The 21,753-nt window shown below is 41.1% G+C and overlaps 1 protein-coding gene across 3 annotated transcripts in view; it reads right to left on the bottom strand.

Moving 5' to 3' along the window:
• Positions 1–4,432: 4,432 nt before the first annotated feature.
• hip1 (huntingtin interacting protein 1) overlaps positions 4,433–21,753 on the bottom strand; it is a 50,306-nt gene continuing 32,985 nt past the window's right edge. For 2 of the 3 annotated variants that reach the window (XM_023351365.1, XM_023351366.1), the window contains exons 8-32: positions 21,585–21,725; positions 20,244–20,301; positions 20,089–20,164; positions 19,690–19,833; positions 19,259–19,356; positions 18,071–18,143; positions 17,807–17,990; positions 16,847–16,935; positions 16,643–16,759; positions 16,413–16,514; positions 14,487–14,489; positions 13,559–13,753; positions 13,336–13,483; positions 13,169–13,255; positions 11,819–11,926; positions 9,497–9,633; positions 9,311–9,421; positions 9,149–9,207; positions 8,696–8,789; positions 8,112–8,212; positions 7,774–7,879; positions 7,528–7,651; positions 7,339–7,400; positions 6,533–6,650; positions 4,433–6,416 (exon numbers count right to left, since the gene is read on the bottom strand). In XM_023351365.1, the coding sequence (XP_023207133.1) occupies positions 6,406–6,416; positions 6,533–6,650; positions 7,339–7,400; positions 7,528–7,651; positions 7,774–7,879; positions 8,112–8,212; positions 8,696–8,789; positions 9,149–9,207; positions 9,311–9,421; positions 9,497–9,633; positions 11,819–11,926; positions 13,169–13,255; positions 13,336–13,483; positions 13,559–13,753; positions 14,487–14,489; positions 16,413–16,514; positions 16,643–16,759; positions 16,847–16,935; positions 17,807–17,990; positions 18,071–18,143; positions 19,259–19,356; positions 19,690–19,833; positions 20,089–20,164; positions 20,244–20,301; positions 21,585–21,725 (2,546 nt within the window). In that variant the 3' untranslated portion in view covers positions 4,433–6,405. The remainder of the gene's footprint in view (positions 6,417–6,532; positions 6,651–7,338; positions 7,401–7,527; positions 7,652–7,773; positions 7,880–8,111; positions 8,213–8,695; positions 8,790–9,148; positions 9,208–9,310; positions 9,422–9,496; positions 9,634–11,818; positions 11,927–13,168; positions 13,256–13,335; positions 13,484–13,558; positions 13,754–14,486; positions 14,490–16,412; positions 16,515–16,642; positions 16,760–16,846; positions 16,936–17,806; positions 17,991–18,070; positions 18,144–19,258; positions 19,357–19,689; positions 19,834–20,088; positions 20,165–20,243; positions 20,302–21,584; positions 21,726–21,753) is intronic. The other variant, XM_014470359.2, reaches the window with a different exon arrangement.

The following is a 21,753-nucleotide window of genomic DNA, read 5'->3' as shown; positions in this document are numbered from 1 at the left end:
GATGAATCACAGCTGGATTTTCATCTTTAGCTATAACCTTTAAATTGTGGCCACTCACAAAGCAAGGTAGCGAGGAACAGTTTTTAAAGTTGTCGACACTCGGACATAACTGTTGTATTATTACTGTTACTTCATTTATTGCTGTGATATTGTTTGGTGTCCTTAAATGCAATCGATTGTCAGCAGAATGCCACAGAAACCTCAAAAGACTCCAATAACTTACAGAGTAATCATCCATTATGGAAGCCTAAAACCACAGACTGACACTTCAGGGTGCTGCAGAGAGAAAACAAACAATGCAACAATACCAGCTACTAGCCCTGTTATGATGCCTCTGCCCCTGATTAATTGCTTTAATTAACTTTTCCAGATGCATTGTGCAAACAGCCTAACTATTTTCCTTGGGGTCTGTTTACAGCTCACAAGAACACAAACATCCTCTCAGCTTTTCAACTGAGGGCAACTTCTATTTAAAATAACTGAAAAGCTACAATATACATGCATAGATACATAGGCTGCAGTAAGTTTTGGAAATCAACGAGGAGTCTTTTCCTTTTGAGCGGCGACACCTGCTGTTTTTGTTTACTTGGGCAGAAGTGCCCACAGGCCTCAGTGGATAGAGAAGGTTGCTTTCTTTTCCTCCTCATGCTGTGACCTCATATCTGTGTCAGCCACTCAATCCCAGGCCAGAGTACAATGAGCCGGCCGGCACAAAAACATTGTTCAAAGAGCTACAGTGAGGCCGGCCTGAGTGATGACACTTGCTGTTCAAAGGGCCGGCTGTCTGGTTAGGATGAATAAAACCCCACCAAACAGCAGGAGCGATCAGACACTTACATCCTGTATCCATACAGCCAGTTGACAGTCACATTGGAAAGATGACACTTCGGCTCTTTGGAGATTTTTTTCTCTGCTTTCTTGTGAATCGGCTCATGCAGCGAAAGGTTTTCTCCTCTAAGAAACACATCAGGACTCTGGGTCCCCTGCTGCACTCTGCAGTGACGATTTGTTTGTTAGTTCTCATGCAAGCCCCTCCTCAACCCTCTTGTGACTCAGCTGTTTTTCTGCTGTTTGAATACCTCACAGCTTATAATCAGCTGCGAGATGCAGAGGTAAAAGTCCTGTGAGTTTCAGCTCAACAGAGTAAACCAAAGCAAATCTACATACAGTCAAGGCATCCTCTGACCTCTCATCCATAACTCCCAGTAAGCTGTGATGTAAGAAATGTCTTTTGATTGTTTGAGTGTTAACGGTTGGTTGAAAGAGTCAACATCTGACAGATGACTAAATATTATCAAAGAAAATATTAAATCCGATCCAAATTAAATTAAAATTTGACGTCCATTTGCTTCTCTGTCGAAGAGATGTGTCGCATAGCAACATATTTCAACGTTGCTATGCGAGTGTACACCAGAGTATCATCTGCCTAGCGTCGATGCGCATCGTTTCCAAAACATGGTCAAAATGTGCCAAAGTGGAAGCAGATGTAATGGAAAAACTGTAGACACTAAAACAGAACCTTGTAGCACAACATGATCAAAACAAGTGGAAGAAACTCCACTTAGGCGGACAGAAAAAGTAATACAGATATGAGGTAAAGAAGCAGAACCCGGTCCATCCACCCACTATTTTATCAAGCGTAACAACAGTGGACCAGAAGAGCCGCCTTCTCATCAAACATTTCCTGGATCTCAAAAACAGCTGCAGGAAGAATTTTATGTCAGCTGGAAGGTAAAGCATCTATTTTTAGAAAGCAGCACTTAAGCCCACCCTGGTGCTGCGGTACGTGATCATGAGGCGGGTACTCTGTTGTGACAAGCCTCTGGAGGTCAGTGGGACGCTTTGGCACAAAAGGAAACTGGCAGGTGGGTTTTGTCACAGAAATCTTTTCAATGCACTTTCGCTAATTAGAGGAATAAACTGTTTTGTGGTTTTCTTCTGCTGTACAGCCTGCCCAGCGGAAGGGTTCACTGACCTCCTTTGTTTCACAGTAAAAACACAACTATAATCTACAGTGAGGGCTAAAAATATATTTTGTTTGCATTTTCTTCCAAAAAGTCAGATTAACTCATAAACCTGACTATAGATTGAGTTCGATTTAAAAGATAGCAAAAAAATAATAATAATTCTTGCTGCTTTGGAGCAGAAAATGCACCATTTAGGTCTGGATCAAAACTTAAACCTGGATAACTCGACGCTTTGGCAATAATGAGTCAGACTGTGCTACTGTGTTATAGTCCCCTGACTCAAGTCTTTTGTAAGTGTTTCTCTGTTGCAACAGAAGTAGAGTATTCCCACAACATGATGCTGCCACCACCATGTTTTAGCCACACAGGATTTTGCATGTAGGCCAAAACGCAACATTTTGGTTCCATTTGAATAAAACACTTTATTCCTCAGGTTTGCTGTGTCCCACTCCCTACGGCTCATGGAAAACTGCAAACAGGAACTCTTTTGGCCTCCCCCCGACAACCCCCCAACAATAAATTATGTTTTGCAACCTGCAGATCCACAAGAGTAACCATGGGACCCATTTGGCTGCTTCACTGATAATTAATCCCGATGTTCGGCCTGTCAGTTTAGATGGATGACCGTGATACAGCAGCTTTGCAGTTGTGTCACACTATTTATAGAATGATGATTTAAACTGTGCTCTTTGAGAGTTTCCATAAACTTCTTCACAACTTCCTCTCTGACCTGCCCGACATGTTTCTTGGTCTTTATGATGCTGTTCGTTACTTCGTGAGCCCCTGAAAAGAAAACCTCTGACACCTCGACATAAAAGGTGGGTTATACTACAACATTTAATAATCAGGTAAGTTGTGAAGGCAATAACCTGGACTAGATTAAAGATATATGCAACATTTTTGAAAACTTTGTGTTGGTCTGCCAAATAAAATCTTAATAAAATCCAATAAAATACACTGAAGCTTGTGGTGAAGAGGTTCAAGGAATCTGAATAGTTCTTTTTCCAGCATTCTTTATTGAATCTGTAGAGACTCTCGCTGCTGCCAGGAGACCTGCTGTAAGGACGGCGAGCTCCGGACTGCAGAGGCTATAAATAGTTGAGGCTCTGCCTTCCTTACAGGCAACACCCAGCACATTCTGCCTGCGACAGGACAGCAGCACAGAGGGAAACGTCACTGCTCCGCTCTGCACACTACCTCCTCTCAGCAGATATCAAGAAAAAGAAAAAAAAAAACATGTTAGTTTGAAGAACGGGTCCATATATTTGGAATAATGTCGAGCAACCGTTAATTGGTGAGAGGATTTTTAAAACTAGCTTGCTCACTCAAAGCTGAATCACATTTTCATAGTTTTATTCACCAATGCCAACTCCTCCTGCTTGCTTTGTGGCACTGCTTCACGCAAGCAGAGTCCTTGCTTTTCCCTTAATGTTTTATCACTAAAGTTATAAGTTAAACAATTATCTTATTGACTTCGTTTCTTGTTTCTTCAGTGAAACATTTGAAAAAAAAAAACAAAAACTAGAATTTCCTCTATTCTTCACGTTTATGGTTCATCTGCAAAGTACGGTAGTCACAGGGTTCTGTTTTACAGCCTTATCCTAAATTATATTAAGTTAATCTCTTTCCTCAAAATGCTACAAACAAATACACCATTGTGGTGTTTTGCTTTCGTTTTATTAAAAATAGAAAGCATTTACGTAAATATTCAAGCCTTTGCCATGAAGCTCTAACAATTTCTGCTGCTCTGAATGTCCAAATGTTTTTGATAAAACCCATTAAATTGCTAAAAATATTAATAAATAGCAGTTTCACTATTCAATAAGTGTTTCTTAAAATAAAATAATATTGAACATCTTTTCCCACTGATCAGTCCAGCCAGGAATTTGTGACTTTTTAAAATTTTATTTGGATTCAAAATCACAAATTCCGCGGCGCTAATTTTGGAACAATTGTAAGGACTTTTTACGATATTTGCGCTAATATGCGATGTTAAGTGGGACTTTTTATTCATCGTATCGGTCACAGATAACTTGACATCAAGTAAGGCTGAGGTGGGTGTCACTCAAACGCAAAGTTTGGCCAAGTTTAAGGAAAAAATGCCAGTAAAATCAGAAAGAATTTGGGAATCTGTTGATTTTGTGGATTTGTGGAAAAACTAGAGGGTCTTATTGATGCAATTTGGAGTCTAGAAAGCCACGTAAAAAGCTACAGCGGGTCAGATTTGGTGACGCATGAAGCATCGGCAATAACATCACATTTCTCTCTTAAGAATCCGTTTTCTTTTCTCTTCTGAAAAGCAGAATTTCTGAGTTTTACTACATTTTCAGTCTGGTGGCAGCTAAAGCGAAAAGGTTGAATGGTCGATGTTAGACGCAATAGATAAAACACTGGCTCACTTCACCCCTCGTAACAAAACAATTACTTGAGGGGGGGGGGGGGAAAAAGAGACACTACATTCAGTCGTCAGTCTGTATTAATGAATCAAAGTATTTATTTCAAAAACTGGAAAAATAAAAACACACCCACCAACATTGGTTTAGTATAATATACAAAGACATATTTCAATGTTGCTATGTGAGTATCTGTCTCTGACTACAGTATGAGGCAGTTTGAAAAAGGCTGGCTGAGCTGGTGGATCTATAGACACAAACCCCAAAACAATAAAGGGACCAAAGGAATAAAATTAAAAAAAAAAGGTTAGTCTATAAAAAGCATCTGAGCAAAGAATAAAGATTGAAAACCTTTATTGGTTTAACCCTTTATTGAAAACCTTTATTGGTTTTCAATAAAGGGTTTTGAAAACCAATAAAACCTTTATTGGTTTTCAATAAAGAAAACCAAACATCACTTAAGTTGTGTGCACTTTTACCTTTCAAGACACTTGAGATACCACTGTAAGGAGATTTCTGCCCATTTTTTTTGGACTATATATTATTCTCCAGGTGAAAACTGAGATTAAATACAACAACCTGGAAGTAACAGTACAGAAAATGATGCTTGCTTTAACCTGGTTGGAGCAGCAGATGGCAATATCTATTTTTCTTCCGACTACCTCCCTGTTTTCTCTTTTACGTGGAAGAAAAATGATCCAATTCAAACCGAGCAGCGCCTGTTAAAAAGAAAACAAAAAAGAAACAACAGCATCAAGTGAGGCTGAGCGTTAAGACACAGAATCGTCATCGGCGTGAACACACAGGAGGAAGGTAAAAAGGTGTTGGCTAGAATCGAGAAAGAGAATCAAACAAACAAAAAATAAAAGCGCCTGCTCTTCTCGGAGAGTCCAACTTAAAGAGTCGCTTCATTAGTCTGAGCAGAGAGAAGCAGGGGAATAAAAGCCGTGTGGCGTTCAGGTGCACCGGATCTTCATGTAGAAAGAAAAGCAAACAGTTCTTTGCAACAACAAATGGCTTACAGTTTATGCCCACAGCTACATGGTCTTAAGGAATCCGTTAATGCACCAACTTTTTGTACTGTGGAGGTGATCAGTGATAAAATGTTTGAAAGCAAATGCTTCTTATGCAGATTCCTCTAAATGATCAGAAAGTTCCTGAAGACGAGCTTCATCTCTTGACGTGATTGGATCCCAGATCTGAACCGATGCATTAAATGTCAATGAAATATCAAACTTTGCATCATTCTGATTTATAAATACATTGCAAAAAAAGAAGAAGAAGAAGAAGAAGAAGAAGAAGAAGAAGAAGAAAAAAAAGAACGTCTTGTTAGTGTTTTGTGCAGCAACCTCTACCTCCAAGCTCCATATCCTCGTAATGCTGACTATTTTTACCCGGTACAGTAAAAAAGGACCTTTAAAAATAAAGTGGAGGGACGAGGGTCGTTTAGCTTAACAGTCCCGGTCGTTACAATGGTGCGGACGCGGAAGGCAGAAAGCCCGGAAGCCGTTCGGCCTTTAAAAAAGTCACAGTGGGAACAGAAGAGGAAGAAACTGGAGAGCAACTGCGTGGAGGAAGCTCCTTCAGCTGATTCAGCTCGTGACGTAGCGCGCATCAGACACCGGCAGACAGAAGAGAAAGTGCAGCAGCGGAGCTGCATGGAGACACCGTGATCCACCCCCACTCTCTGAGAGTTTGGGCCCCTTGTGCTCGTGTTGTATCCTGTGCGACTCCTCGATGCTGCGCAGTCATTAAAACAGGGACTGGAGACAAACACGGTGTTGCAGCGGAGAAGTGAGGCGGCGCTCCTCCATCCTGACCCCCACCTGCTGCCGCAGCACCTCTGTGAAACTCTGGCTGGCGTGTACAAAGAAGCGAGAGGGATTGGAAAAAAGAAGAAGCACCTTTTCATTTGGCTTAGATTTAACCAGCAGATAAATCTGAGGGAAGGCGGAAAATAAAACAGAGAAGCGTGTCTATAAATAAAAGGAGGTGGAGAGGAGAAGGTCTACGGGTGGAGGAGGAGGAGGAAGAGGAGTGGGGTTTCATCCCGTGCCTGCAGAGGAAGAAGAGGAAGAAATTCCAAACATTTAAGCCACATTACTTCCAGGAATCTTCCCAGGAATGTGGTTCCCCCCGTGTGTTGTTTTTTTAAAAAAAAATAATATTCACCTTCCTCTTCCTCGCCCCAGCCCTCTGCTACACCGGCCAGCTCGTAATGCTTCTTCCTCAGCTCGCCCAGACGCTCCCGTTCCTTCTGCAGGCGGGTCTCCAGCTCCAGAACCAGAACCTGAAGACAAACAGGATTTCATTAGCAATTCGGTTCTGGGTTTTTAGCAGTTACAACAAACAAACAAAAAAAAGTGTTGGGACCCTTACAGATTTCTTTCTTATTGCAAGTAGAAACTACAAGAACCTCAAAAGGGAAGTTGCTTTCATTTCAGCCACATTGGAGGGCCTTCAGGCATTGATGTCATGGCACAAGATCTCAAGTCTAGACTTTGACTAGGCCGCTCTAAAACTTTCATTCTGTTAGTTTGTTTTTGTTTTAGCCATTCTGGGGTGAATCTCCTCATCAATTTTTCGCTACTTAAAAATTGCTACGGAAGGTTTTTGTTGCTCAATAAAAGAAATCAGAATTTGAAAACCGTCTCTTGCATTTACTCAGGTTACGTTTGGATTATATTAATATTTGTTTGATCTAAAACATTAAAGTGTGAAAAAAATAAACAGAAACAGAAAATCGTTAGGGGGTAAAGAATAATAGTATGATTTTTTTGGACTATTCTATTGAATTAATGTATAGAGTTATTCAAGTCAATAAGCATGTTTATATAAAATTACCTCTACATTCTATATTTTTGCTAAAAACTCTGTATCAACAACAGGAATGCTTACTTTTCTGTTAAATAAAAGCAATCAGATCATGTTAAATTTCTGTTTTGATTTTTCCGTGTGTCATTTTTACTCAAGGTTACCTGTGCGTCCATCTCTTGTCGCTTGATCTGGGTCAGAGTCATGCTGGAGAAGTCCATTGTTTCTAGACACACATTTAAACAAATTAAACTGAACATTTTCTCCACTGTGTGACATTTACTTAGAAAAATAAAAGAATAAGTTCATAAAAAGCAAGCCGGTGAGAAACAAGATGAGGCTTTGCGTCTCACCTGTATCTTCAATCTGGGATTTCCCAGACTTGGTGGAGGCCACAACAGCGGCGGTTGCCTGGGTGACGCCGCGGGACGCCTGCTGCAGTCGGTGCAGGTTAGCGCTGTCTTTATCTGCCTTCACCTACAGGAAAGGAGAGGCAATATTGACAGCAACCAACAAGAATCCAAATGTAAAAAGCAACAAAAAAAAACCTAGAAACAAAAGTGCAGGAAGAAAAGGAAAATAGAGTGTTGATTGTTTACCTTTGAAGCAGCCACTAGCTGTGCTGTGCTTGCAGCGATTTCATGGGAGCACACCATCAGCTCCTCAAACTTCCCTTTTCCCTGCACCACCATGTCGGCAGCGTCACTGGGAATCAAACAACTAAATTAGCTCAAAATGAACTAGAGGGCGCTTTAAGAGCACTTTGGTGACACCAGAGGGATTATACACGGGGTAAATGATTAAGCATACTTGCAACACGACTTAAATACGTTCGTTTCATTATACACTGAATGAGCTTCTGCATATTTAGGAGTCTCAGAACGAGGCCGGCGGCCCACACTGCCGACCGAGCAGACAGAAGTCTTTTCATACTTACACCATGACCGTGGCGCCCCATCCGACAGCTTTGGAGGCAGAGATCAGGCCCTCGGTCCAGCGGGAGTTCTTGGCATAAAATTCCTTCATGGAAGCTGCCCCCTGGTGGACAGAAGAGCAAAAGCGGCTACACAGTGAAACATTTATCACTTCATTTACTCTCCGGCAAAGGAGCAGACTGAAATTAAATGTAACTAAATTAACATTAATATAATTACATTCAATAAAATTATATTAAATTAAATTAAAAATAGTTAACTTATATTGAAGCAACTGCATAAAATTAGAGTCTATTAAAATTAGTTGCTGCCATCTGGGCTTAATTTAAACATAATTTAACATCCTGATAGTTATTTAAACCAGGTTTAAATATAGTTTATAGTTTCCATTCTGATTCCCAGATTTAAAACAGTTCAAAATAATTTAGCAAAAAGCATTTTCAAACTTTGTCAACTTTACACTGCAATCTGTGATCAGCTATATTTATTAATATGAAATTATGTGTGGAAACTTTTCTTAATCACACAAATGCTTGGAAAACAACAGAATTAGATTCCATACAACTGAGTCTTGGGTAAAACTCACCCTTCCACTCTCCACAATGTCCCTTTGCAGATCTTTCGAAGACAAAATAAGCTCCTTGATCGCCTGCATCAGCTCTGTGCAGGAAGCCAGAATCCTGCAGGGGGCGACAGAGCACAGAATATGAACGGTGACCTGCTGCAGGTGCTGGAGAAACACTCCAGGTTAAAACGCCAGTGAGGGATGCAGCAGGAATGCTTGACAACTAATGAACCAGGTAGTTTTAGCTGCTTTGATACAATGTTAAATTCTGAGCAATAATTTGGGTGCTGAAGCCGTTTACTCAGAAGTAAAATGTGATTAAAATGTTTCAGACCAGAGGGTTTAATGACCAACTTTTACTCCCAGCTCATGATGAGCTCTGCATAAATCCAGTTATGTCTCAGGGCCACAGTTTATTGAAAGAAAAATTAACTCCCAGCAAGCTCAACGATCTTCCTCTGATCTGAGATTTACCTCTCGTTGACCTCCATCTTGATTCCTGTATCAATCGCTCGGGACTTGTTCAGCATTTCCTGTCAGGACACAGAGGCACAGGGGAGGGAAAAACAAAGACATTTTCCAGTCATTACAGTTCTGAAGTGAATCGGGGGTGGCTGAAGAGGCGGAGTCATTCACCTCTATCCTGGCGGCTGCGGACTCCACAGCGGCTGAAGTGGCAGCCATTTCCTGCTCCACCAGATCTCCCAGCTCCCCCTGCTGCAGCTCCAAGCCCCGCGGGCGCAGCTTCTGGAACGAGAATGAGACACGTATAGCGACGCACGCTGATCAGATCAAACGCTCGATAATCGGAGTGACTCGGACCTCCGCTGTGGTCAGGATGGCCTCCAGAGCCGCCCTCAGCTTGCTGCAGTCGGCTGCTGCCAGCCTGTCCTGCTGCTTCATCTGGCCCAGCAGAGCCAGAGCTTCTGATCCGCACGTCTTCACGCTCTCCGACAGCGCTGCAGCGAAAAACAGAACACGCAGGACAGACGGGTTAATGTTTCGGACTCGGAGACACAGGAACATAAAAAAGCAGCAGAAATCCTGACATGATAAATGCAGAGTGGAGGACAGCAGCATGCTGGTTTCATTCAGTTTTTATCCCCTGTTCACTTCATTGTGTCACAGTTAATGACGAACTGATCAGTCAGTCAGACTCTGACTGCTGATCGGATTCTCAAATAGTAAAAAAAAAAAAAAAAAATCCCCCAAGGCATTAAATTAATTCCAACAACAAATTCAAACTATTTTCTAGTGGCACTAAGGTAATTTTGAATTTACGGTAATTAGTAATTAGGCAAAAGTTGGAGACATAAGGGCACATCTCAATAAATTCAAATATCAAACATTTATTTTAGTGGGGAGGTTTTTTTCAGTTAATTGGATAATAATAATAATAATAATAATAATAATAATAATAATAATAATAATAATAATAATAATAATAATAAAGTTTATGAACCAAAAAAATCTGCTGCTAACCCAAAATGAATCAAGTTCCATCAGAACTGCTGACATATTTTGATGCAACTTAGCTCCTTTTGTATTAATCTCTGGTATTTCCTTACAAGAGTTATGGTGTGGACGTTTAGAATAACACTTACAACCATTCTATATATTTCAAAGGACAGCAATCAGAATACTATACAATACAGGTTCCAGGGAACACACAAACTCGTATATTTAAAACAAAAACACTAAAATTATGGAATAGGGCTAAATATAAACCAGCTCTTATGTTTCAAATGTTCAACAAATATTTGGTGGCTGAGGGAGAAATACAGTTTAACAGTTTGTACAATACGGAGGAGTGTGTGGGGTAGATTTATGGAACGGGATGAGTGAGGAGTTAACATGAAGTCTAAACAATCAATTTTACAAAACAATACCAGACAGTTTTGGTTAAAAAATAAAAAATAAAACATGAAGGAGGAGGAGTTGTACTGATGATAGAAGCTGAAGAAATCATCATGTTACATCAATCAATAAGTTTATTCACTCAACAAAACACGTTTCATCACTAATGTACAAAAGCATTGTCTTGCTGCAATTCATCTACATGAGAGACACGGAGCAGGAAGCAGAAAAACCTTATAAAAACCTGCCCCTTCCTCAATAATTACAAAATAAATCCTTTTGTTTTCATATACAATTAAGAATATAACTTATAAACAATGTATCCTTCTCACTGTTAACTCAAAAGTGTGTAAGACTTAGTCATTTTTTTTCTTACATCGTAATCCAGGTGAGATGGGGTGAGCAGTGCTCTGGGAGCAGTTAATGTAATCTGAATTGTATCAAACTTAACTACATGTTAACTTATGAATTAGTATCCGATTTCAAAAACGGTTAGTAAGAATAAGTGTTTTACTGCACTACCTGCTTGTTTTCAGGAACTCTGTTTAGTTTTGACTACTTTCATTTGTGGTCAAAATAATAGTAATTAAAAAAAAATCTATCATTAAAATTAATGAAAACTCTACATTGAATTTCTCAGAAGATTCGGATATCAGTCCGGTTTCAGTTCTGCGTTTGAAGTCGTGTGAAGTCCTGGCTGCCAGCCACAGATCTATTATTTTCAGGCATGTTTAGACTTGCAGTCTGAAGGGGGGGAAAAAAAACATTACTTGGCTGCAAGGTTAGGAGCTTCTTGCCTGAAACGCGTCCAAAAGCTATTTCTGACTGCAATGTGAACATTGTAATAAAAAAAGAACATTTTTACAAAGCAATAAAAAGATGATCATGTCTTGTTGTGACCTCTCAGGTCCTGCACTTTGGTGCAGCACAGGGGAGACCTGCAAATTAGCTACTTTTGTATTGCTGAGCAGTTTTCTATCAAGTTCTTTTTATTTAAACATGTTGTTACTATGATTAAATATAATGATTTTTCACAGGACAGATTTAATGGTGCCCCCCGGCCACCTGGTGCCCTATGTGCGGTGTGTTATATTAGTGGGCGTCGCGACGGTGCTGCCTATTACATTGCATTACATAAACACAACTGTTATTCTGCTCAGCCTTAATGAACCCATGTGAAGAAAGAACCTCAGAGACACATCAGGGCATGTAAACATCTGCCTCACCCACAGATTCACATCAGGAGACACCATCCATCTCTCACAACTGCAACACACACACACCTACCGTCTGCTTGCTCCACAGGAACCATGTGAGAGGTGGCGCTGCCCTGAACGATGGTGTCGCCCACCAGGTGGCCACACTGGGTCACCACTCGCACCAGCTCCAACACCGCTGCACCAAGCACGATGTAGGAAGAGGGAAAAAATGTAATAAACAATGTTTAGTTCCAATTCCATATTTGTGCAGCATTAGGACTGCTAAATGTCAGAAAAGCATGTAATTGTAATACTATTGCTACTATTGTTTAAAATTACAATGGAATACGACTAACGTACATTTTCATTCTTTTACTCTTGAACTTTTTGGATGAAATTTGGTGTTTTCAGAAAATTGTTCGTACTTCTGCAGTCGTTCTCTGTAGTATACCGAGTTTGTGGATGTTGCTTGGTTGGCTAGCATGAGCCAACTTTGAGAAATCAAATTTTTTTTTTAACTCACGCCCCCTTAAAGGCACAGCATGTTACTTTTGTAAAAGGTTTTTTACATATTTGTTAAAACTGTCCCAATGTCCTAACATCCAAAGATGAGACAAATAATCTGCGTAAAGATCGAGCTCCTCTGTCTTCAGAAACAGACAGAAACACCAAAATCACTCAAACAACGGGTTTGACGGGTCTTAGCGCCGTCAATAATTCTTCATGTGTGCGCTGCTCATACCCAGAACCTTGCTCTTCGCTACACTTACAGCTGGTGCACCACAACAGAGCCCGTCATGAATGCTCAGGTTTGTTAGCTTGTCTACCAATGACAACGGAAAAAGAGTATTCCTAGAAAGGTACGAGGTTTTTTTTTCTGGCTTTAGCACATTGAGCAGCGCATACAAGAACATGATTGACAGTGCTAAGACCTTCCACTTGGATCTAATTGGTTGTTTTTGACCGGGAGTGGTGGATTTTTGCAGATGGCTGTAGAATCGCATAAAGGAGGCAGAGGAGATGAATATGTTCACAGATTATTTGTCTCATAAAGTCAGGACATAAAGACAGTTTTAGCAAATATTTAAAAACATATTTTTCTTTATAAAAGTTACATACTTCAGCTTTAAGTAGCTCTGTAAAATTCCAATCCAATATGAAGTTCTTTTTTTCCATAATGAAATGATGTCATGATGAACTTCAGATGGATAAATGAAATAATTTATTAATGGATGGATGAATTAAATACATTTTCAATGCAGGCATAGATCAATTGATGGATGAATAAATTAAATGAATGGATGGAGAAACAAGGAGACATGCACAACAAGGATGGATGAGACATTATTAGACTGGGATGGCACTGGAAAACAAAACTCTGCTTTCAGAAGCTGAAATCAACCCCAACAAAAAGCAGTTAGCACTTTCAGCGTCTCACCTGTGTTGTCGGCCAAGAAGGCCTCTCTGGCGCTCTGTAGCCGCTCCATGGAGTCTAAAGAGGCTTGGCATCTAGACGCAAGATAGTCTGCAGAGATGAACGGACACAATGAGAGCCTGTCCGCGATGAGCAACTGAGGCGGCTGCTGAGCTCTGCATGAACCTGACCTGCAGAGCTGGTGCAGCTGATGTGTGCCGGATCGTCTATCTGAGATAAAGAGTCCTGGATGATCCGCTTTGCCTCCCCCACGGCTCCCTGCAGGCTGGACCAGCGAGCCGCCACCAGCTGGCTCTCCAGCGCCTGCTCCCTGCTCTCCTGTGATCAGAGGCAAATATTTGACTGGGCCCATTAGCGACGTGACGCTTCCAGTTCACCAGAGCAACTCCTGACCTTCTCATTGAGCTGATTCTGCAGGGCCTCGGCCGTCTTCACTCCGCTTTCCCTCTCAGTCGCCAGAGAGCTCTGAACTCGCTGGAGCTCCTCCCCCTGGACCGCGAGCTCCGCCTCCACCTTTGACAAAGTCTGCACCAGCTCTGCTTTCTCGGACTCCAGGGCGACCAGCTGTGTGCCGAGCACTTCGCTCGACTGCGTCCAGGAACACGGCATCATGGAGGGAAAGGAGGTGACAGACTGGTGATTTTCATGCAGGAGGACGGATGATATGTAGCTGACGGAGAACACCAGGATGTGGTCCGACCTCACTTTGAAAACACACTTTATCCAGGGTTTTTGCCGGTCTCACAAACTCAAATTGAAGACCTTTTTAAGACCATTATGAATGGAATTTAAGACCTAGTCTCCTCAGAAATATACAAACTTCATCCAGACAGCTGGCGATATGATAAGACTCAAAAAAGTCTAGCTAGCAAAAATATGTTAGTAGTGAATTGTGAGTCAGAGAAATCAATGAAGATTTATAAACACGGCTCAAACTTATGTCTGACAGAAAAGTCCCAAGAGAAAAAAAAACGAGGTTCAACAGAGCAGCCACGACAAAATTTCAGATCTGTGATTAACATATTTGAGGCCATCTTGCCTATTTTTTTTATGAATTTATGACATTTTAAGACTTCTTAAGGATGCACCGACAGCCTGTTATCTTTAGCCACTAGTTTGAGTGACGCTGCCTTGATTAGAGGTTGTGGTGAGCCATGGAAACTCCAGAGAGGTTTGGGTTGAGGTCAAAGACAAAGTGGGAAGCTGAGGTTGTGAAACCAGTGATGACAGTGTAGCTGATCTTTTATACCAGAGCTTTAGACTTTTAAGTAAATGTAAATGAAATGTAAGGAAAGAAAAAAGAAAAGAACAGAAAACTTACGCTCTGAGTTGTCAGTGGGTCCGGTAGAAAAAGAGGAAGGAACAAGAAATAGCAAAGTTAAGAAGAGCGCTTTTATAACAAGAGAAACAAGAAAAGGAGCTGGAGACGAGCAGAGAGACGTCAGCCGTGTTAAAAACAGACTACAGGGATTAGATGGAGACAGGAAGAGTGGCAGTGCTGATAAGACCAGAATACAAAACGGGGACGTCACGAATGGAAGGCTGGGAAAAAAAATAAATCAGGTGAATATTTGAGAAACTACTTGGAAAGAACTGGGAGGAAAAGCCAGTAAACAGTTCATTTGATACACTAATTCAGTCACACACCCACACACACCCTCCAAATCTTTATTTTTAGCTACATGTCAGCTCTGGAAACCAAATGTCTCATTATAGCAAATAAGTGGCCAAATATCAACAACAGTTTGAACATTTTACCGTTTCTTTTTTTACTGCCAGGCTGCTACAAACATTCACTTCCTCTTAGAGCTACAACAAAAACATTCACTAATCTCAAAAATAAAGGTTGATTCTTCAAAAGAGTCACAAAGTTGCTAAGGCTGAATTTAAACCCGTGAAATGACAGAGGTACTGATTCCAGTCAAGGTTAATTATGTCTTTCCTTCAAACAAAAGCTTTAAAAAGTCCAGTTCTCCCATTTATAGTCATTGTTATCACCATTAGTCAGGATTTAGTCATCCTGACAGTCCTTATTAGGAATGGACTTGTTACTGGTATCAAGGAATGCCTAGGGTTTTAAAAATAGCAGCTTCAATACAAGTTTGTTTTAATGAGATCTCAGAGAAAGTGGCAGAACAACTGGGGTTTTCTCCAGACAGATGGTGGAGAATTGAGACCGATCAACTGGCTGAAAGAACAACCACCTAAAAAAAAAAGGCTACAGCACTTTACAAATTCATTCTGCTTAGAAATATTTCCAGCCACGTGGACATGAATGAGGTGGAAGCTAAAAAAGGGTCCACCTGTCACTCTTGTTAAGATAAAACTAGAGTCGGTGGAGCGTGAGAGGTGTGAGTCAGCAAAACATCCTGAATAATTAACCAGCTACTCTGATGCCTTCCTGCTCCAACACACCTCATCACCTGGGCGATGATCCTCAGGATGAAACTGAGCTCTACATAACCCTGGTAAGGATTTTACTCAGGTTTGTCGAAGCAGACATCAAACCTGTAAGACATCCGGTACAGAGCCCTGGCTGCCAAACATTTCCAGGTCTAATTTCAGCAATTTCAAGTTTAGTTTAATTTTCAGTATGTTCAATACTTGAAGCGCAATGTTCAACGTATCTGATAATGGGCTATTTCATTTTTTTTTTTCTTTTTGTTTAGTTTATTCTGATCAGCTCTGTTTCAGAATATTTCATCCTTAAATCAAAATCTTGACTGGATTATTTGAAACTAAATGTAAATGTTTAAACAGATTATACATTGGATACCTTTGTTCTGCTTGTAAAAACTCTTTTTTTAAATAAGAATTCTCTTTTTAAACATTTTTCCTTTTTTATGTTTTGGTTTTATAGATGTTTAAGCCTCGTCTTTTTTTTCCAGATCTCATCTAGGCCTGAAAATGATCAAAGATTCCTTCTGTAACGCAAATTATTACTTGAAAAACATGTGCCAACTCCTATATGTAGGAGCAATTAGACAGCATCATCCAGTTTAACTAATAATGTGAAATTGTGCCGTTTTATTTGAGGTCATCAAATGTATGCATCATATATCAGCCCCATACATAACATAAAAAATACATAAAATCAGTCTGAAGCAGGACATGTTTGCGGAAGAAATGCCAAACTCTGATGGTGAAATTAGATTATTAAAGGTTTAGATTATTTACAGATCGATCAGGATCATTAGTAAATCATCAAGACCTCCCATCTTTGTTTCTGGCAGCTGCTGAGACTGACCTGCTGGGACGAGGCCATGATGGTCTTCAGGGAGTCCAGGTCTGTCTGGGTGGAAACCAGCTCTCTCTGCAGCTCCTGAAGTTGCTTCACCTGTTCCCTCTCCTGAGCGACAAAAGGAGTCACGATGCTTCAGATTTCAAATTTTGTCGCTCGGGTTCCTTTCTAGCCGGATGACTTTAAAAAAAAAAAAAGGAGGGGGGGGCCACAAAAACATTTTCTGTGGTCCTCACCTGTCTGTCCGCAGCCTCCTGCGCGCTCTTCACCTTCTCCTGCATCTCCCTCCGGACCGCCTCCACCTCATCCTGAGCCGCCCGGGCCACCGTCATCTGCCGGGTGACCTCTGCGTTCTGCACAAAACAGCACGGGACCGGACTCTGAAGGATTGCGAGCTGCAACAAGGACACGGAGGGATCTGGAGACGACGTCCTCCTCACCTTCCTCAGCAGGTCTGCATGACTCTGAACCAGTTCTGTGTATTTCTCCTTCAGCTTGGTGTAGCGCTGCTCGTTGGCCTGAGCTTTTCCTGGGAGATAGAAACGGACACAGAAAGCTTAGAAAAACCTTAGCAGGCGTTACCATTTACTTCCTTACTGTACATAAAGTATTACATCATATCATTGTTTTAGCTCATTTTATTTAATTTATGTTTCTCATATTAAATTCTGACAAAAGTGGACTACATTATTATTACCTCTCCCCAATACATTGTAGCACAGCAAGGCATTTTGTCTATTTTTCTTTGCAATGTAGTTCAAGACCAGTCAGACTACATAAAGGTCAGCGGTTAGGCTGCCTTCACACCAGCCCTGTTTAGTCCATTTTATTTCTTATTTCGTTTGCATAGAAAGTTCGATTTGTTTGGGGAGATGTGAATGCACAAACTCTGCAGATCAATAAAGCAAACTCTAATATGCCTAAAAGCCTCATCTCTGTTTGACTAAAGTGAACTCTGGCGCAGTTCGAATGCATATACTAAGCAGGAAATGGATTGTAGAGTAGGGAATTCTGGGTAAATTCAATTAAAAAAAAAAAAAAAACACAAACATGCAAGTCTAGTGCTAGCAGGAGAAAAGGATTGCAGTCTTTTACCAAAGAAATAAAAGAAATCCTGCAGCTGCAAAATCTGACGCCATTCCACTTTTGTTGACATTTTGTGAAGAAGGAAGTTGCAACTATGTCTTCTTCAGAGGTTTTCATGTCCTCAAGTGGTTCTTGGTGCAGCATCTCCACAGGTGAAGACGTGGATATCGTTTAACGTGAAAGTGAACCGCACCGGCTGAAAATGTAGCAAATGTTGCAATTTTGGTTCCCGATCAAACCGAGTCTACCGGACTGTCAGGTGCGAAAACACGAAGGGCGCCTGAGCTGTTGTAGAGAAATAAAAGCCGCCTCACTCTCGATTTCCGTCAGGCTCCGCTGCTCCTTCTCCGTGTCCTCCCTGGCCCGCCGCAGGTCGTCCAGCTCCGCCTTCAGGAACTCGCTCTCGCCTGCGGCCTGCAGCCTCAGGTGGCTCTGCTCGGCGAGCTCCGCCTCCAGCTCGTTGACGCGACCCCTCAGAGCCTGACACAGCCGGCCACTCTGGTGACAGACGGGACAGCGGGCCGGGTCGAAAACAAGATAGAGAACAGGAGTAAGGAGGGCGTTCCTCTGATCCTTACCTCCAGTCGGAAAGACTCCAGCTCCTCCTTGAGGGCCTGGATCTCCCTGGTCAGCTGCTCGATCAGACGATCTCTGAGGAACACAGACAGAGGAACAAACTGGAATCACAATATTCACAGTTGATACAAACAAACAAACTGTTAAACCTCTCAACAGAAACATAATTTGGCTTATGTGGATCGCCTTGTCTAACTATAATATCGAACGTTTTTATATGTTGTCACTTAACCATAAAATCAAACACATTTTATTGTGATTTTAAGCTACAGACCAACACAACATAGTGAATAATTTTTACAAATTAAAATCAGACAAGTGTGGTGAGCATTCCCCTCTACTCTACTACTCTGAAGAAAACCCTGGGCAACCAGCTCGCTTTCAGAAGTCAGTAAATGTAATCCGCCTGTGATTAGTTGAATATCAGTATAAATCCCAGATGTTCTGTGAAGTTCTCAGTTATTTGTTCAAGAACAAACAGCAGTATGAAGGACAAGGAAGACAGCAGACTGGTCAGGAAGAAAGAGGAGAGGAGTATCTTAAAGCAGGGTTATGCTATAAAACAAAAACTGTGAACAGAGGAACATTCAATCCAAACCATTCAAACCTGATGACCTAAACCGAAAAGCCAGGCAAGTGAAACAACCATTAATAAAAAAAAAATTAAAAAACACAAGTTGTTCCACTGAAGCCATTTTGGGGACAAAGCGAATATTCTGAAGATGGTTTTCCAGTGAGACTTTTAACACTGTCCTATAAACAGCGTCTCTACAGTGAAACATGGTGGTGGCAGCACCAGCAGCAGATTTTGATCATTAAGATCAAGTTAGAACGGTCCAGTCAAAGCTGTGGAGTTGTAGCAAAATGAGAAAATGAATGTTAAAGGACACGCTCCATCTGGACTCACTTATCTTCAGCTACTATGCATAAAAAATAAGCAAACAATTCAGATTCTAGAGACTGAAGGAGGATCTGTATCAACTCATAGGGACTGAACACAAATGCACAACAACAATCACATTCATATTATTTTCCCGGGAACTGAATAAAGAAAACTAAACCAAAATCCTACAAATTGAAACGGCATATTAATCTGACCAAACTCGTGACAAGCACCGATCAAGATGTCACAATTAGAAAATACGGTGATGTACACAACAAAGTTCATAAAGTGTATTTATGAAACTCACTTGTCATCTTTGCGCATGCCGTTCTGGCTGTTGAAGTTGAACGGATCGATAGCAGCCGAAGTGCCGAACAGGTCATCAAACTTAACCTCAGGGGGAGCCTGGGAAGAGAAAACAGACCTGCTGTTCATTTTAGATAAAGTTTTACTATTTAGGGAAATCTTAATCATTTTTCTTGCGTGGAGTAACTGCAACAAGGAAGAGTTTTTGGAAGAGTTTTTCACTTTCAGACAGTTGTAAAATGCGTAACCGTGGAAACAAGGTGAACTGGAAGAATCTGAGTATCATTTCAAATGATAAAAATGATACCGTTACTACGACTTAAAAAATAATAAATTGTTTATGAATTTGAATATAAGGGTATGTCAAAGCTCCAGGAGATTTATTAAAGACCAGGAACCATGAATTAAATCCAGGACTGCAGAGGATTTTACCGGCAGGGACGGGACGTCCGTGTCCACCAGGTCCTCCGTTTCCACCACGTGTTCCGACTCGGGAGAAGACGACTCGGCGGGGATCACGACCACGGGGCTGATGTGCTCTGACAGCGCGGACGCACGCAGGAAGTTTGGCGGGTTCTGCAAGAATCGCAAACCTGATCAGTGTGTTGCATTAAAAGCTGCTTGCAGAAAAGTATTCAACATTTAAACAGAGGAAACTAAACGTGTGGCTCAGTTTTAGATGCTCAGCCTGTCCCGACAGGACTGATGACAACATTTACAAACATGATGTAAACATGCTGCTGTTGCTCAATTAGTTGAGCAACACAAAGTGAATCAGCAACCACAGCAGTGGGAGTATTAGGCATAAAAGGCGGTCGGAGTCATCCAAACCTCAGGCAACTGTGGGATCTGAATGAGCCTCTTGAAATACTGCAAGTTACTGGAGCGATAGAAGAGACTCTTCAGCCTGAAACAAGAGAGGATGCGTGAACACAGGGTGATACTTTGAGGAACGGCTTCTGTGCGGCTCTGAAGGAAAGTCGTACTTCTTAAACTGCTCCTGGAAGCGATCTCTGTGGCCCTGGAGAGTGTCGGCTGGAAGGCCTGCAAACACAAACAGCTCTGGGCTCAGCGTAGAAAAATATACAGCTTCACCATAAAAATCGCCTGAACACGTAAAACGTGTTTGACAGCAGCCGAGAATAACAAAAACACTTTAAAGCTGGAAAGATAAAAGCACCGGTGTCAGAATAGAAACGATTCAGCCTGATACTGAGCTGGATGTGTTGGTGCTTCTGGGTGAATTTGGAGAGATTCCAAAAGCGACGCTCGTCAGAGAAACGCATCCCTCTTTCAAGTCTCTCAGATTTCAAGAATTAGTTTGAAAGCGAAGATTCAATCAAGCTATTTCAAACACATCTTGAAGAACGTCTGTGAGGAACTTTGGACACTTGGTGGTGGCACACAAACATCTTTAAAAAGCCTAAATCTGTCTCAGCAAATCTGATGTTGCACCAACATTGCATCAATACATTCAGCTCAAGAGTCAAGACAATATTAGGCTGCAGGACAAGATTTATTTATTTATTGATTTTATTTTTTTTAAAAACCTTGAATCCACAATTGTTTTGGGTTCATATATAAAGAAAACTTTTCAAACAGGCATTTATATAATCAAGTATTGCAGTTTTTCTGCAATATTTGATTATGATTAACAAGAATTGCATTTAAATATTCTGTAATTATAAGCCTGTCTTCTCCAAATAGAGCAAATGTGTTCATTTTAATCACAGATCCAAACAGCCACAAGTTTAAAACCACAAAACTTGCCTTGAGGTTTGTTTGTTGATAGTAAAAACAGACTCATCCGATCAGGCAACCAGAAACCATTTTATCTGCAACTCTGCTAAAATAATCAAGTAAAAAAGAAAACATATATTCTACTGTCCGATAGTTTATGCTGCAGATGTAATCTTAGATGTAATCAGTAAATAGACATTTTTAATGCAAAATTGACACTTTTAACGGAGTTTTAATGCAACCTTTAGTACAACTTTGCAGACAAAATGCCATTATTTACCGAATGACACTTCATGACAACAATCATAGCCATTCATGAAGACTCCTTCATGTTCATAACAGGTGTTATGTCATGTTTATGATAGTGTTAGGTCCATCTTATTCACACCCCTTCAAATAAAGTGGTATCTTTTCTTTTACTGTCCTGTATTCATGAAAGAACCAAATAATCCAACAACTCAGTTGATCAAAGTTTTGTAAGAGAGAACACACTTTCCAGACCAAGAAAGGTCAAAAAAAATGGAACCAATATTCAAACGGGTTTTGATCTGGTGGTGCGGTTTGCCCGGCAGAGGTGCGTGACTCACAGGAGTGCAGCTTGAACAGCAGCTTGACGGTGTAGTCGTACAGATGGCTGCAGTCCAGGATGACCTGGATGAGGGGAGCCAAGCGGCACTGACCGGCCGCCGTCACCGACACAGACCGAGACATGTCCAGAGAGTTGAACACTGCGGAGGAGAGGACCCGTGTCAACAA

The sequence above is a fragment of the Xiphophorus maculatus genome, chromosome 18, assembly GCF_002775205.1.
Source record: "Xiphophorus maculatus strain JP 163 A chromosome 18, X_maculatus-5.0-male, whole genome shotgun sequence".
Classification (NCBI taxonomy): Eukaryota; Metazoa; Chordata; class Actinopteri; order Cyprinodontiformes; family Poeciliidae; genus Xiphophorus; species Xiphophorus maculatus.
Note: the sequence above shows the minus strand (reverse complement) of the source record. Positions and strands in the feature narration are given on the sequence as shown.